Source organism: Colletotrichum chrysophilum (assembly GCF_026319265.1).
Source record: "Colletotrichum chrysophilum strain AFK26 chromosome Unknown scaffold_88, whole genome shotgun sequence".
Lineage (NCBI taxonomy): Eukaryota > Fungi > Ascomycota > Sordariomycetes > Glomerellales > Glomerellaceae > Colletotrichum > Colletotrichum chrysophilum.
In genome coordinates this window covers 125,000-138,013 of record NW_026517375.1, presented here as the reverse complement: position 1 = coordinate 138,013, position 13,014 = coordinate 125,000, and the positions used below count along the sequence as shown (strand labels likewise).

General features: G+C 52.7%; 4 protein-coding genes across 4 annotated transcripts; 2 read left to right on the top strand and 2 right to left on the bottom strand.

Moving 5' to 3' along the window:
• Positions 1-119: 119 nt before the first annotated feature.
• Positions 120-734, bottom strand: COL26b_009304 (uncharacterized protein; the record flags this gene model as incomplete). The annotated part of the gene is made up of 1 exon (XM_053182035.1): positions 120-734. The coding sequence occupies one exon, from the start codon at positions 732-734 to the stop codon at positions 120-122; it is 615 nt and encodes a 204-aa protein (XP_053034042.1).
• Positions 735-3,264: 2,530 nt separating this feature from the next.
• Positions 3,265-3,687, bottom strand: COL26b_009303 (uncharacterized protein; the record flags this gene model as incomplete). The annotated part of the gene is made up of 1 exon (XM_053182034.1): positions 3,265-3,687. The coding sequence occupies one exon, from the start codon at positions 3,685-3,687 to the stop codon at positions 3,265-3,267; it is 423 nt and encodes a 140-aa protein (XP_053034041.1).
• A 1,055-nt stretch (positions 3,688-4,742) lies between these two features.
• COL26b_009302 (uncharacterized protein) lies at positions 4,743-5,778 on the top strand (the record flags this gene model as incomplete). The annotated part of the gene is made up of 2 exons (XM_053182033.1): positions 4,743-5,103; positions 5,156-5,778. 2 exons carry the CDS (start codon positions 4,743-4,745, stop codon positions 5,776-5,778), a joined length of 984 nt encoding a protein of 327 aa, XP_053034040.1.
• Positions 5,779-7,775: 1,997 nt separating this feature from the next.
• On the top strand, positions 7,776-10,169 carry COL26b_009301 (uncharacterized protein; the record flags this gene model as incomplete). The annotated part of the gene is made up of 3 exons (XM_053182032.1): positions 7,776-8,406; positions 8,467-8,665; positions 8,690-10,169. The coding sequence occupies 3 exons, from the start codon at positions 7,776-7,778 to the stop codon at positions 10,167-10,169; spliced, it is 2,310 nt and encodes a 769-aa protein (XP_053034039.1).
• Positions 10,170-13,014: the final 2,845 nt, after the last annotated feature.

Here is a 13,014-nt window from a genome sequence, read left to right as displayed (position 1 = left end):
GAAGTCGTCCTCCGCCACATAATAGGTCTGCGCCAGTGCCACTTGGTGAGGTAGATCCGGTACAGCTCAAGCCTCTTGAGGTTCCAGCAAACTTGCGCGCCAAGTCGAGTTCGAGTTCCTTAGACGCAACCGTTGGGTCGGTTGGAAAGGCACTGGCGAACACATGTGGTGCCAAGCTTGACATCACGCGACCATCCAGAGACCAACGCATTCGCCTTGCAGCGGTTCATGGTTTTGACGGCAGCGTTGAACAAGTGCTGGGTCCTGGATCCGCTAACCCGTCTGCTCCAGCTGATGCAGCAGCGGTTGTTGGTGCTGACATGGACATCGGCCCAGCACCAATAGTTGGCAGCGGGCAGGGGCTGGTTGACGAAGGTAGGGCCGCCGAGGATGTCGAGAAGGCGGCCGCAGATTCCGGTCCGAGCCTGGTTGGTTTTGCTGCAGCTGATGGTGTTGGCACCGCAGGTCTGGCGGGTGTCGAGGTCGGCGGCCTCGAGGTCCCGTGCGTCGATGGCGGGAACGGAAGGGTCGACGAAGCCTTCGAGGAGACCGTTACCGAGGACTCCGGCGTACACGAGGTCAGGGGCAGATGCGTTGGTAGCGGCTAGGAGCTCGGCCTTGCCCTCGAGGGGGTCGATGACGGCCTCGGGGTCTTGCTCTCGAGTGGAGAGGCCCTCGGGGGCAGCGAGGGCAACTGAGGCGAAGTAGGCGACGATAGCGACGGTGAAACGCATTGTGATAGGTTTTTGAGCTTGGTCTAAAGAGAGGCAAAGTTGGATAGAAGAAGGATGAAAGAGAGACAGTGATGTTTTGAGGCCTGTTGTTTCTTTTTGATGCTGTTGGTGAGCTGATCAGAGATGTTGGAAAGTCGGGACGCAAACCTGTTTATATACGTTTTCTCTTCATAGGATTTCCCTAGACTTCTACTCCCTTCTACAAGCAAAACAACTTCCGGCCCGAAGCACATGCTTCCTAGCCCGTCTGGAACGAGACTTTCGCGACGCTCTTCTCATGAGCTCTCAAGTTACTTCTTACTGCTGTATTCGATCTGGTCGAGGAGCTGAGACTATTAGCTGAGACGACGAGCTGACATGTCTCGATAACATCGAGGGATAGCAAAGTGATTCTTCGGATAATGATCGTATTGAATACTTTGTATGGCTAAGTCAACGCCTCAATAACGTTTGTAACAGTCTGCCCCACGGGGTCGTTGATGCAATGTCAGCTCCTGTCTTGCTAGAGTTTCTAACGTGCGCCACTTGCTGCGGCATGCCAGGCTCGCGCCGTCCAAACCACTCTCCACTGTCACCAGCTCTGCAAGGCTGGCGATAGTTTCACACATGATCAGATCTTGCTTTCACGCAGAGGCCTTGACATTCCAGGATGTAAGCCCTATACCAATTATCTGCCAAACTCGACACATATCGACTCTGTCTCAGACATACTTCTAAGGGTACTTGATTTGGCATTGACCCGGCGGCACAACCCGAAGACGCTTGGCATAACCTGAGCCAAGAGGCTTCAAGGATCGAAAAGGCCCGCTTAAGTGAATAATTGAGAGAACTTCTGGGTCTTGTCTTGGGTGCCTGAAGAGCCTTGCAGCGCGCCGAGCCGCTCATTAATTTTGGACCGCTCCAGATTGGCCGGAGCATTGGCCGAGCTGAGACGATCAAGACAACAGGGTGATCCTGATCCATATTAGGCAGTACCAGGTCGCAACATCGGAGCATAGTTAGTTATCAAGAATGCGCCCCGCGGCTCAGGGACGATCGAGTAAAACAGTTTCATGCGCCCCGACGTCAACTGGCATCTTCTGTATGGCAGGAAGCAGGTTCAACCAGACTTTCAATCTCGGCCTGAGCGGGATGAAGGGCGAAAATTCGCCGCCTAACTCAAGAGGCTTGAACTGTACCAGATGAACCTCGTACGAGGCGCACCTGAATTATTTGCTTGACTACAAGTGAATGTTGGCATCACGTAAGAAGAACTGGTTATAGCGAAACATTACTGGTGAATGGAATGATCAAGAAGACCTTGAGGCATGCACCTCTTCCCGTCTTAGATCTAAAATCTGATGATTATAAGGGTTGAGGCCCAACTAGTACCCCTTAGGTCTTTTGAACCTTACCTGTCTCATCTAACATGCCGTTATGTCATGCAGTCTCCAGATTTCTTCCAGGTGAAAGCGATGATCCGAACAGTGAAGGCACTGCTAGACTTCACAGCAGGCTCTTATCATACAACTGGGCAAAGGTTCATTCCTTTACACCCGAGGCACGAAGGACCTTTACAGGCACTTCGATCTAACCATCTGAGAGAATTTAAACGTGTTGAGAAGCAGCCGATGTGCTAGCTACCGCCTCTACAACATTGCATTCTGCATTGCCCATTCTTTATCGGCCCCAGGATTACCCAAAACATAAGAGGGGGGCGAGCGTCCCCCAGTAACAGCGCCTCCCGCAGGAGAGCCGAAAATTCTAGCTACGCAGCGGCGATTGCGATTCCATAGGTTCCTCCAGTCCTAGCAGTGCTGTCTGGTTTATCGATCTTGTTGACATCTCCTTCGGTCTTTCTAGGCGACTTTCTCCATGGCCGCTTTTCTCGAAACCTGTTTAATCTTGAGACTTGGGTGTACACACGTCGGCTATATCAGCGTCTGGCCCATCTGGCGGTGAGCAGATGTGAGAACCAGCGGCTTCTCGGAGTAATAGAAACCATGAATAGCGCTGCCAGTCGTCCTGACCATGCTTATCAATCGGGGTTCAACCCGACTTGAAAGGAGACAGCGGGGCCCTGAACGGGACTTTGGCTCAACCGCTGAAGACTTGAAGCGTGTTCTGGTGCCTTTTCTGGATACCCCCCCTGTAAGTGATCATCATATTTTCCGCTTTTTACTCTTTGATGCAGACGCTAGGGCTTCTCCTGTCCCTGTCAGGAGCGGGCCGCCATGCAGGCATCTACCGAGAACTGTTTAGCTTGGAGAGAGATCTTGGACAAGGTCCACGGAAAACAAGTAGCAGTCGTTCATTGGGAAACACATGAGCGTTGATGAACAGGAAGCCGAGTCATTGTTCAGTTTAACAACAAAGTCCACATTTGGCCATGCTTAACAAATTGAAAGTTCAAGAATTACATTCTTCACTAATCCGAAAGTCTCTTCATAAACTTCCACCTCCCATACATAAAAGCATTTCCAGCCTGAACGTCCTCGCATGCACGCAATAAGATAAAAACATAAGACAAAACTTCAGGGCCCTGGGTATCTTAGGTGTAGACAATGATGGCGCCGACGTTCTGGTTGGATGGGACGCTGAAGCATCCGCCACCGGTGCCGGTCGCAATCTGCGTGCTGCAGGTGTTGCTGCTGAAGAGGCGCCACTTGAAGGTGCGGCCGTCGTCCGGGAACAAGAAGCGGACGGAAGCGGAGTCGGCGGCGTTGGGGTCATAGAGACCGTTGAACTTGGAGCAAACGGCGAGAGTCTCCTCGTGACCGGTGAGAGAAACTCCGTTGCCGTTGCCACAGCCGTTGGGGTACCATTCGACGAGGTACAGAGAGTTGGGAGGGATCTGCGAAGCTTGACGAGCAGAAATGTCGTTGACATTGTCGCTAGAGTTGCGGAAAGTAGGCGATGCCACGACGGCAAGAGCCGAGGAAAAGAAGGTAGCGATATGCTTAATAGAAACCATGATTACGAGTCTTGGTATGCTGGAGTTGGAATTGATACTGGTGAAGACAAGAAGTGAAGAGAGAGACTGGGGTTGAGATGTCTAGATGGGTTGATGAGGGCCAGATTGCATTCTTTTGGAAAGGCGGACGAGAGAATAAGTATTTGTAGAACTCCAGTCGGTGAATATCTTGCCAAATAAATCTACCAAAGTCCCTTTCGCGACTTGATGATATTTTGTTGCCTGCGTCTCTTCAAGGGGTCCCGAGCAAACGCCTCGAGCCTGATGATGATCTCAATGATGATCAGCCAGGTGGCATGGATGTGAAGTCTTCAGTGACTCCTCCGCCAGTTGGGCCCTGTAAAAGTGGCGCCTTCATCGGCCAAGCCCTGTAATCGTAGGAATGGTTCCCACTCCTTGCAATATCCAACGAGAAAGGGCTTCTCTAGGCATATACCTAGTCTTATCAAAAACCTAAATTCAGCCTTTTCTATGGTCGAATGTCAACCTGCGTGTTGATCTTCTATTTCCGGAATCATTTCTTTCAACCACAAACAGAATTTTGGAAGCCTGGAGAGGCTATGTCGCTGCGTCGCGTGGGGCTGATGTGAAGCTGTAGCCTGATGCAACCCTTCGTAGATTTTGTGGCCCAAGATCGACAACTGCCGGAAACCCCTGATGGAAATGTGGAGCTGCCGAGAGGGTCACCCAAAGGGACTTTGGAGTCGATCAACAACTTCAGCAGAGCTATGTGAGCACTTAGTAGCCTGATCTAACATTAGAGAGACTTTTGGCTCAAGATCAAGATCAACAGCTGTCAGATTAAACCCGGTTCAGGATGTGGATAAGCTGAAAGCATTAGGCAAACGCAAAGAACTTTGGGGACGATCATCAATTCACAACTTCTCAGAGTTTAGACAGTTCGGATAGATCATTGCTCATGCGAAACAACTATAAAGACGAGTGTCTGTAACACCATCATTCGGGCTTTCCTCATCATCCATAACATCATCTCAATACACAAGTCTATCCTTCCATCCCATCAACAGTACTTTGATCTCATCTTCAGCTCAACTATGAAGCAATCGTTCATCCTTCCTGCGGCGTTCGCTGCCCTGGCCACTGCCCAAGACGTTTCTTGGTGTAAGTCTGAGGGATGCAACGACTGCCCTTCCTCCATCGCCAGCAGTGGTCCCGGATACCCTGAGTGTGTCATTTACGACACCAACACCGTCTTTGGTGGCCAGGGCTTCAAAGAGGGCACCGGCAAAGTGAAGTACCTTGTCTGGGGTGACTTCATCGACCCTTGCGGCGGCCAGCCCGGTAGCTACATGGTCCGATCCCCAGCCAGCTTGACTACAACTGGTTGCGGAGATCTGATCTACCACACCGAGAATGCCGAATGCTCTAGCCAGCTTCGCATGGAGGATACCTTCAGTAAGTAAAAGAAGTCTGCAGTCTTGAATCAAATTCTAACAATGAAAACTAGTGGTTCAATTCTGCTGCGGTTCTGGTGACTGCGAGGCAGCTGGTGTACCATGGGGTCGCCGCGACACCGAGGGACGCAGCGTCGGCAGCGGACTCCAGGGTGGCTACCTCAAGTTCGCCAACGGCACCGTTATCGAGCCTCTCGCAGTTGGCTCTCCTCCGAAGGACAACACGCTGAAGGCCACTGAGTCTCGCAACCAGGCTCGTTGCACTGGTTTCAAGAGCAAGTCTTACCAGGCTAACGGCGAGCCCTACCTCACCACCTTCGACACTCAGATTGTGTCCGGATCCGTCCCAGCTGAGGAAACCGACCGCACCATCACCATCACCTACGATCAATCCGTTTCTCGAACCACCTCTTTCTCAGCCTCGCTGGGTGACCCATTTGGCGTGGTTTCTGTCTCCGTTGGCTTTGAGTTCAGCGACTCCGAGAGCAAGGGCTTCCAGACCGAGCTGACTGTCTATGCCGGAGAGACTGGCCGGGTCGGTTTCACACCTGTCTATCGCTGCACTAAGGGCACTTTGGAGACGTGCAGTGGCGACCGTACCTCGGAGGAACACACATGCACCCCATGGATCTTGAACGGTATTGTCCAGGGTGACTACCGTATCGTCCAGACTTAAGATGTTAGAACAAGATATTGGTTTTGAAAGAATGAAAGACTTCCGTGTTTACTTGACAGCATTTGGAAAAAGAGAGGAATCTTTTAGCGTTATGAACATTTCCACTTCACAAGTTATATTAATAGACCAGAGATTGAACGTTTCTAAGCTTTTCCATTCACGGGGTGGAGCATCACAGGTTGCCTGTTTGTCACTCCTCGTCTTTTCAGTAGATTTTAGAGTGTCAAACGCAGCTAAACTCACGTAATGGCATTCATTCAAAGCGGTAGCATATGCTGCTCTGGCTGAAAACTCCTGAATACTTTAGTGTTCTCACTGCACGCACGCGCAAAACGCCAGAACACCAATGTCCCATACGGGCTTGTTATTGCCCGTCTTGTGAAGGTGATGTCTTCAGTCAGTTTAGGGGCGTCAGACTTGAATGGATCAATGTATAGACCGGAAGTCTAACTGCACTTTCATAAAGGTAGGGGCTTTAGTGACATTTCTTTTGCGCAAACTTGCAAATACCCCATCAACTGCCAGTAGAATAAACCACTTAAACTCAGCAAACGCCATTGATTTGCTGTGATTCTGCTTTGCAGTAAAGTTAGCTATTCGCTAGAAGAAAGTGCAAATCACATCAAGTCAGATTAATCCTGGATTCCCATATAGTGTAGTCTACTATCACTGATAGGGCGCTGCGCTTTATACCATAGCAACCATACCATCTTGTTCAGTAATATTTACTGCAGACAAGAACCACTGGTAGGGCTGGCTGACCTTAAGTCAGTCTATGTTCAAATATGTCCTGGTGATGAAGTTTATATTAAGCCACAGGAGCTCACTTATTACCTTTCACATCAATTCGAGGGAGTTAAATGCTGTACGCGCAAGTACAAATGAAATAGGATAATCAAGTAAATGTACATGTATTACGTGCACTTAGAGCATGCTGGTTGTGCTCCTCTATTAGAGCACAATGGCCTCCCGGACTTTCACCACAATTTAAGCAAATGAACGCATCATGGAGCTGCTCTTTGGTCATGTTCACGAGAAGGCCGAAAGAATGTTTCGCCACCACCCGTCCTCCGATCCTATACATCGCAACAGCAGTGTGTCAAATCATTTGGTCAACAGCTCGTTGCAGAAAAGCATTTCGAATTCGTGTTTGTTCCTCGTATTCGATGTTCGCCTTGACGTCATTCATTGCCTGCTCAACATTCAATCGTCCTTGATTTGTCGCCAAACATGACCCTGTCCTTTTCTTTTGAAACGTTGGCCCAGCCTTTGGCCATTTCTTAGCAAAAGAAGCTGGAATGAAGTGACAAATAAGTTGTTTCATGAATTCTCGCGGTATTCCTCCGAATTGGATGGCACGAGGAAAAGAAGTCAAATATCCAAGGGTGTTGGGTGATATCCAAAGACAGAGAGTCCAAAACCAACCATCATCTCGCTCAATCAAGGATGCAGCCAATGAAAAACTGTCAATGGCCGTATCTTGAACCGTTACGAGAAAGTATACATCACTGATGATAAAGTGATGATGAGTAACCGAGTCTACTTTCGCTCGGCGACCCACGTGGTGCAACTGGAACTATATGCAGAGTCGCACTCGTCTAAGACGAACTAGACACACTGTCATTGATTGCAGCCTACAAACCCTGGGCTCGCAACATGCCCCAGCCGGATCCAGTATTGTCATCTGGGCGAGCGCCGATTGGATGACCTGAACCTTACCCCGGGCATCTTCTCTCCAGCATCCCGTCCAACACGATACGATGAACAGAACCCACCCACCCACGTCCGCCAAGATGCACCAACAGCATCCAGCGTACAATTCCCTCGGCCGTGCCTGTTGGAGCCATAGGAAAGGTTTGCCGTGTCGGCTAGAGCTTGCCGGGAACAGCTCGCTAGCTGCCGGGCAGGACATACAAAAGGCCAATAACCCAGCAGGCGATGAGAAACGTGGGCCGCGATATTGTCAACTGCGATCTCCTCGCCACATCGACGACAGAATGTTGCACCACGTAGTGGCCCTCGTGCGAGTTTTGCTCCTTGCGGGCCCTGCCGTTGCCGCGCCTTCGGCTTCAAGCCCACTTTGGAAACGAGCAAATGGCAACGCCTGTGCAGAGATTGGCAAGGCCTACGACGGGGCCGTGCTAGAGAACACGACAGGTATGTCAACCGTAACCTTCCCACGAGGTGTGCACGACGGCGATGGCGGACGCGAACTCACGTGCGTGAGGCATGTAGAGAAACTTGCGGTGAGACCCTCCTTGGCGTTCGACTGCCTGCGCTCGGTCCCGGTCGATGTTGAGAGAGACGTTACGCTTGTCAAATACCTCAGACCATGGCTCGAGTTCCAGAGCACTGTCGGCATTCTGCAAAACCCCCCGGAGGGATACCTCTACCCCGGCGTCGATATCTTTGGGGGGCTCACCAATATCACCCAGATACTGAAGGCCGGTGGCTACCAGTCACAGCTCGACTTCGCAAGCGACCTGTATCGGCTGATTAATGTCAAGCCCCGTGACGGCCATCTGGTAATTACCCCTGTGATAGGCACTTTATTCAGTTTTGAAACGCCCGCTCTCTTTGTGTCAATCTCCGAAGACGGTATCGCGAATCCCAAGATCTACCTTCACTGTAAGACGATGGATGACCCTGTGCCTATTTGACGAACAAGACCTGCTGACCCCAGGCTAGCCGACTATGAGAAAAGTGTGGAGCAAGAGTATATTGCTTCTGAGGTCGTCAGGTTCGACTCGGTTCCCATTGTCGACCACGTCCAGCAGCGAGCCGTTGACAACTCCCGAGACCAAGACCCTGACGCAGCGTATAACAGTCAGCTGTACAGTGCTGCCCTGGCGAACGTCCTCGAGACTACTGGGGCCCGTCAGTTCCTGTAAACCACCCTCGCGGACGAAAGCGTGATCGAGTTCGCCAACGCCACCAAAGCAACCATCGCCAATATCGCCTGGGTGGCGACCAACTTCTCCGGCATCAACTCCGCCGAGGCCGTGCACGAGCGCTTCGAGGTTCCTGGGAAGACCGGCGAGACAGAAGTGCCCATCCGCCACGTACGGTCGGGCTTCGCACCGGCTCTGGCAGGATACCCTGAGGCCTTCGTCATCCACGAGGACAGGTACCAGAGCGGCTATCTCTTTAACGAGTCAGCCCTGAAAGACACCGCCGTCCTTGCTGTGAATCTGTTTATATCGCCGAACCAAACAGGCGGCGGGACCATCCTCCCATCCGATGTTCTCGCAGACCTCCTCGACTTCAGTAGGGTCAGTGCCGAATTCGTCGAGACCAGCAAGAAGCAGGGCAAGTCCAGGCTCATTATTGACCTCCAGGGTAATGGTGGAGGCCTTGCGTGGAATGCCATATCTTTATACGCCACCCTCTTCCCCAACAACAGCAAGGCGCACATGAAGATGCGCGTACGTGCGCACCCCCTCCTGAACTGGGCCGGGACCATACTTGGGAAAATGGGCGCCGATGTCAAGACCATGCCCTACCCGGTTGGGTCCAGCGGCTTTCTCGATAAGGACTTGAAGAACTTCACGGACTGGAGCAGCTTCTATGGCCCCGAGAAGATCGGCGAGGATGAATACACCAACATCATCCAGCCCCAGGAGGTGTCCTATGCTTCCGATGGACTCCCGGGCATTTTCACCATCCCCGAGCCCTGGTTCAAGCCCGAGGATACCATAATTGTGACTGACGGTCACTGCGCATCCGCCTGCGCCTATATCGTTGGTATAATGACCCGTGAGCTCGGTGTTCAGGTCGTTGCTATGGGTGGTCGTCCTATTGATGCACCCATGCAGGCGGTTGGCGGCACGAAGGGCGGCCCCGTCATCGCGCTGGGAAGCTACCAGAAGCTCTGGCCGGCCCTCGGCCCCGTCAAGCCGCCCGAGGGTATCGAAGTAACGCCCTTCGCTGAGGCAGACCCGCCGCTCGCTGGCATGCCCACAGATGGATGGACTGTCAACTCCGCAAACGTCTATCCCAACGACGACCTAGGCGCGCCCCTGCAGTTCCACTACGAGGCGGCCAACTGCAAGCTATTCTATACCTGGGACACGTTGACCAATATGACTAGCCTGTGGTCTGCGGTGGCGGACGTGAAGTGGAACGGGGCCAAGTGTGTCAAGGGCTCGACGGCCAACGACGACGGCACGATGGACACGTCAACCCCTGGCTACTCCGAGAAGGTCTTGTCGGGCTTCGCATGGGCTGCCGGCCCCGGCGACGTAACCGAGGGACCGCCGTCTGGTGGGAGCAGCAACGACAGTGCAGGGACGGGTGACAAAGACAAAAACGCTGCTGGCTCTCTACGGGCTTCTTGGGACGTGTTGTCTATCGCAGCTATCTCGACGACGGTTTTGGTGTCTGTCATGTAGATTGGGTGAGACGGGTCGAAAGATATTCAACCTGCTTTGACGACGTCCTCCGGCTTGGAATCATACCACACGCCCCTCCTTCACTGGACTTGCCTTTCCATAGTGCCGGCCTCGGAAGCCTCTGCGCCAAACTGACAGCCCATATCATTATCCCCATCGACTTCAGAATTCACTGGCCTGCAAAGAAAGGGCTGGTTCGAAGGTCCAACAATAACTAGGCAGTGCAATGGCGATATATCTGTTTCTAGAAACTCTGATTGTATCTTGAATCCAGAACTCCGTACCCGCTAACTCAAAATGCCCCTGACGCTCCTCCGGGTCCCACTGAACACTTTGTTAATGGATTGATACTGGCCGGCGCAGATGAATGGCAGGCAACTTACTGGTTGAGCGACTCATGCCAAACTCCCTTGCCAGCCGCATCTTTCTCTTCACTAAAAACACAGATGACAAGTCAGCAACCAAACGACGTGTTGGAATGTACATATCTAACTGAATTACTCACCTCCGTCGATCCCCTCGTGCACCTTTTCGGCATTGGCAACTCCAGACTCCCATACCTTGCAGCACCACAGTGCTACGAGCATGTCAAACTGGGCGCGCGGCAGGGCCGCCGTGACGACCAGGCTGTGTTCGGTATTATCATGCATGGAGGCAATCAAAGCCCCTTGCGCATCCGCCCACCTATTTTTGTTGATACCGAACACGGGGGCGCTGTCTTTGACAAAATTGGGTATGCTGTACTTGCTGGTCTTGCCTCTGATGTCAACAGGTAGAACAGTCGTACATGCCTTTCCCGGCAAGCGGCTTTTCTTGAGGCCAACATCTTGAAGGCCCGGGACGCGACGGCTTGCACGCTCGATAAAGTAGTGAGGCGAGTCGGACGGCAGCTTCACGTAGCCACCAGGACCCGAGCGCATATATCGCAAGTCATATATATGGCGTCGGCGTCCCGAGCCATCTTGCTTTGGCTCAACGCGCGAGAGCTCTACCTCCGTGGTGATATCCGAAAGGCTTGAGACACCAAGACTGAGATGATACAGTGGCGGGGAATCTGCCGCTAGAGCGTGGATCGACTGGCCTTCTATTACGAGAGTTGTGGGGGGGCACACCTCCTGATACGGCTGCGAGACCGCGTCGTAGGGTGGCAGAGACGTCTCGGTCGAGTCACGGGGTTCGGTCATGGTGCTTTCGGGAGATCCGACAATTTTGCAATCGGTTGATATGTGCAGCTCTGGTGGCTTCACAGGATTGTGCAATCTCGGAAGTGAAAGTAAATAAAGTGACCGAGGAGAGTTACGGTTACAGCCCTCCTTGGTGTGTTGAAGAAAAAGAATGGAGCGGGGTATTCATGGGAAACGATGAGATTAACACGACCGAGTAGCACCCGCCATAGAGCATGTGCCAGAACAGCAATGATAGTATTATGCAAGACGGGGACCTGCGTAGGATAGCTAGGAAAGAGACTCATGATGCCCACATCAGGACCTATCATAAACTCCAGGATACTGCCACGCCGGTACGGTACAAAAGAAGAACAGCCATACGGAGAAGAGACCGGCGATTCGCCTAGCCGTCGACGGCGGCTTACTGGCGAGTCTGCCAGGCATCCTCCCGCCATCCACGCCAAGAACATGTTCGCACAAGCACACGGCCCAATTTAGGACGAAAAACGAGAACTCGGATGCTGCATACCCCCTGCGATACATGACCCAGTTCACCAGCGCGTGACCAGCCGCAGAAAGCAAGAAGACCCACAGAGCGCGAAGCGCCTTGGGCAGAGGCGGCGTGTAAGCCGCGAACGGAACGACATGCAGCCGGTGCCAGAAAACGCCCCAGAAGCGGCGGAGAGTGTAAGCATCCCAGATGGAGCCGAAAAGCGGTGGTCCCGCCCAGTTGCTGGGAGATTCCCAATTCAACACCGAGACGAAGAGTGCGGCTGACAAATGGTGCATCATCGTCAAGCCGCAGTATGTGATCCATATCCAGTGCATGCTCGTGATGGCTCGGAGAACATAGTCCGAGTATGCGAGCCCTGGAGAAGTCCAGGGACTCGGAAAGACGGTCCGCTTGTCGGGCGCAAAGCTGTGGATCCCGAGAGGGAGGGAGCGCAGTGTCCGGGGGAGTAGAATCTCGGATATCGACCAGTCAACAAGCCAGAAGACCAGGGTTCTCGAGATGCGACCTAGACCGAACGAGATGCGGCGCTGGCATCCCAGCGTTGATCCCGTGGCGGACCGGGAGCCGCAGGGCTCCAGCCTCCGGATATTGCACCAGAGAAGGGTCGTTGCCTTTAGCTGTGCAGAGAGGGAAAGACCAGCCGTACTAGTTCCCTTGTCCAGGAGCAGGATAGAAGTCGTGTGCGCCGTCACTCCGATGACAAAAGGCACAGCAAGCAGGGGCAGCTTGCGCAAGGCCTCGCCACTGGCCCCCAGGCTTGCAGCAACTGCAAGTACGTGAAGGGCGGCTAGAATTATTCTTGGTCGTCTAGATTCATGTCGTAGGCCGAGGAAAAAGAAAAGGAGGGACGAGAAGAACCAGCCAATTGGCCACGCAAAGATGATAGCCGCCATATTGCAGCAAGAAGACCAGGCAGCAGCCGTCACTTCACACAGTCAACCGTGATGGAATTTATAAAACGTTGCCCGAGAGTGGAGAGACTGAGAAGAGCCATCGCCATGCATAGAACCTACGATTACCTAAAGTACCCCAGCAACATCGCTCGTAAAGGAAGGTGAGAGCCGGGTTGGTCCAACACCATACTGTATTGCGATGCAATACATGGTCTCACCGGCCAAAAGCTCCAACTTCCAACACGATTACACACTGACTCATAATGCTTGGC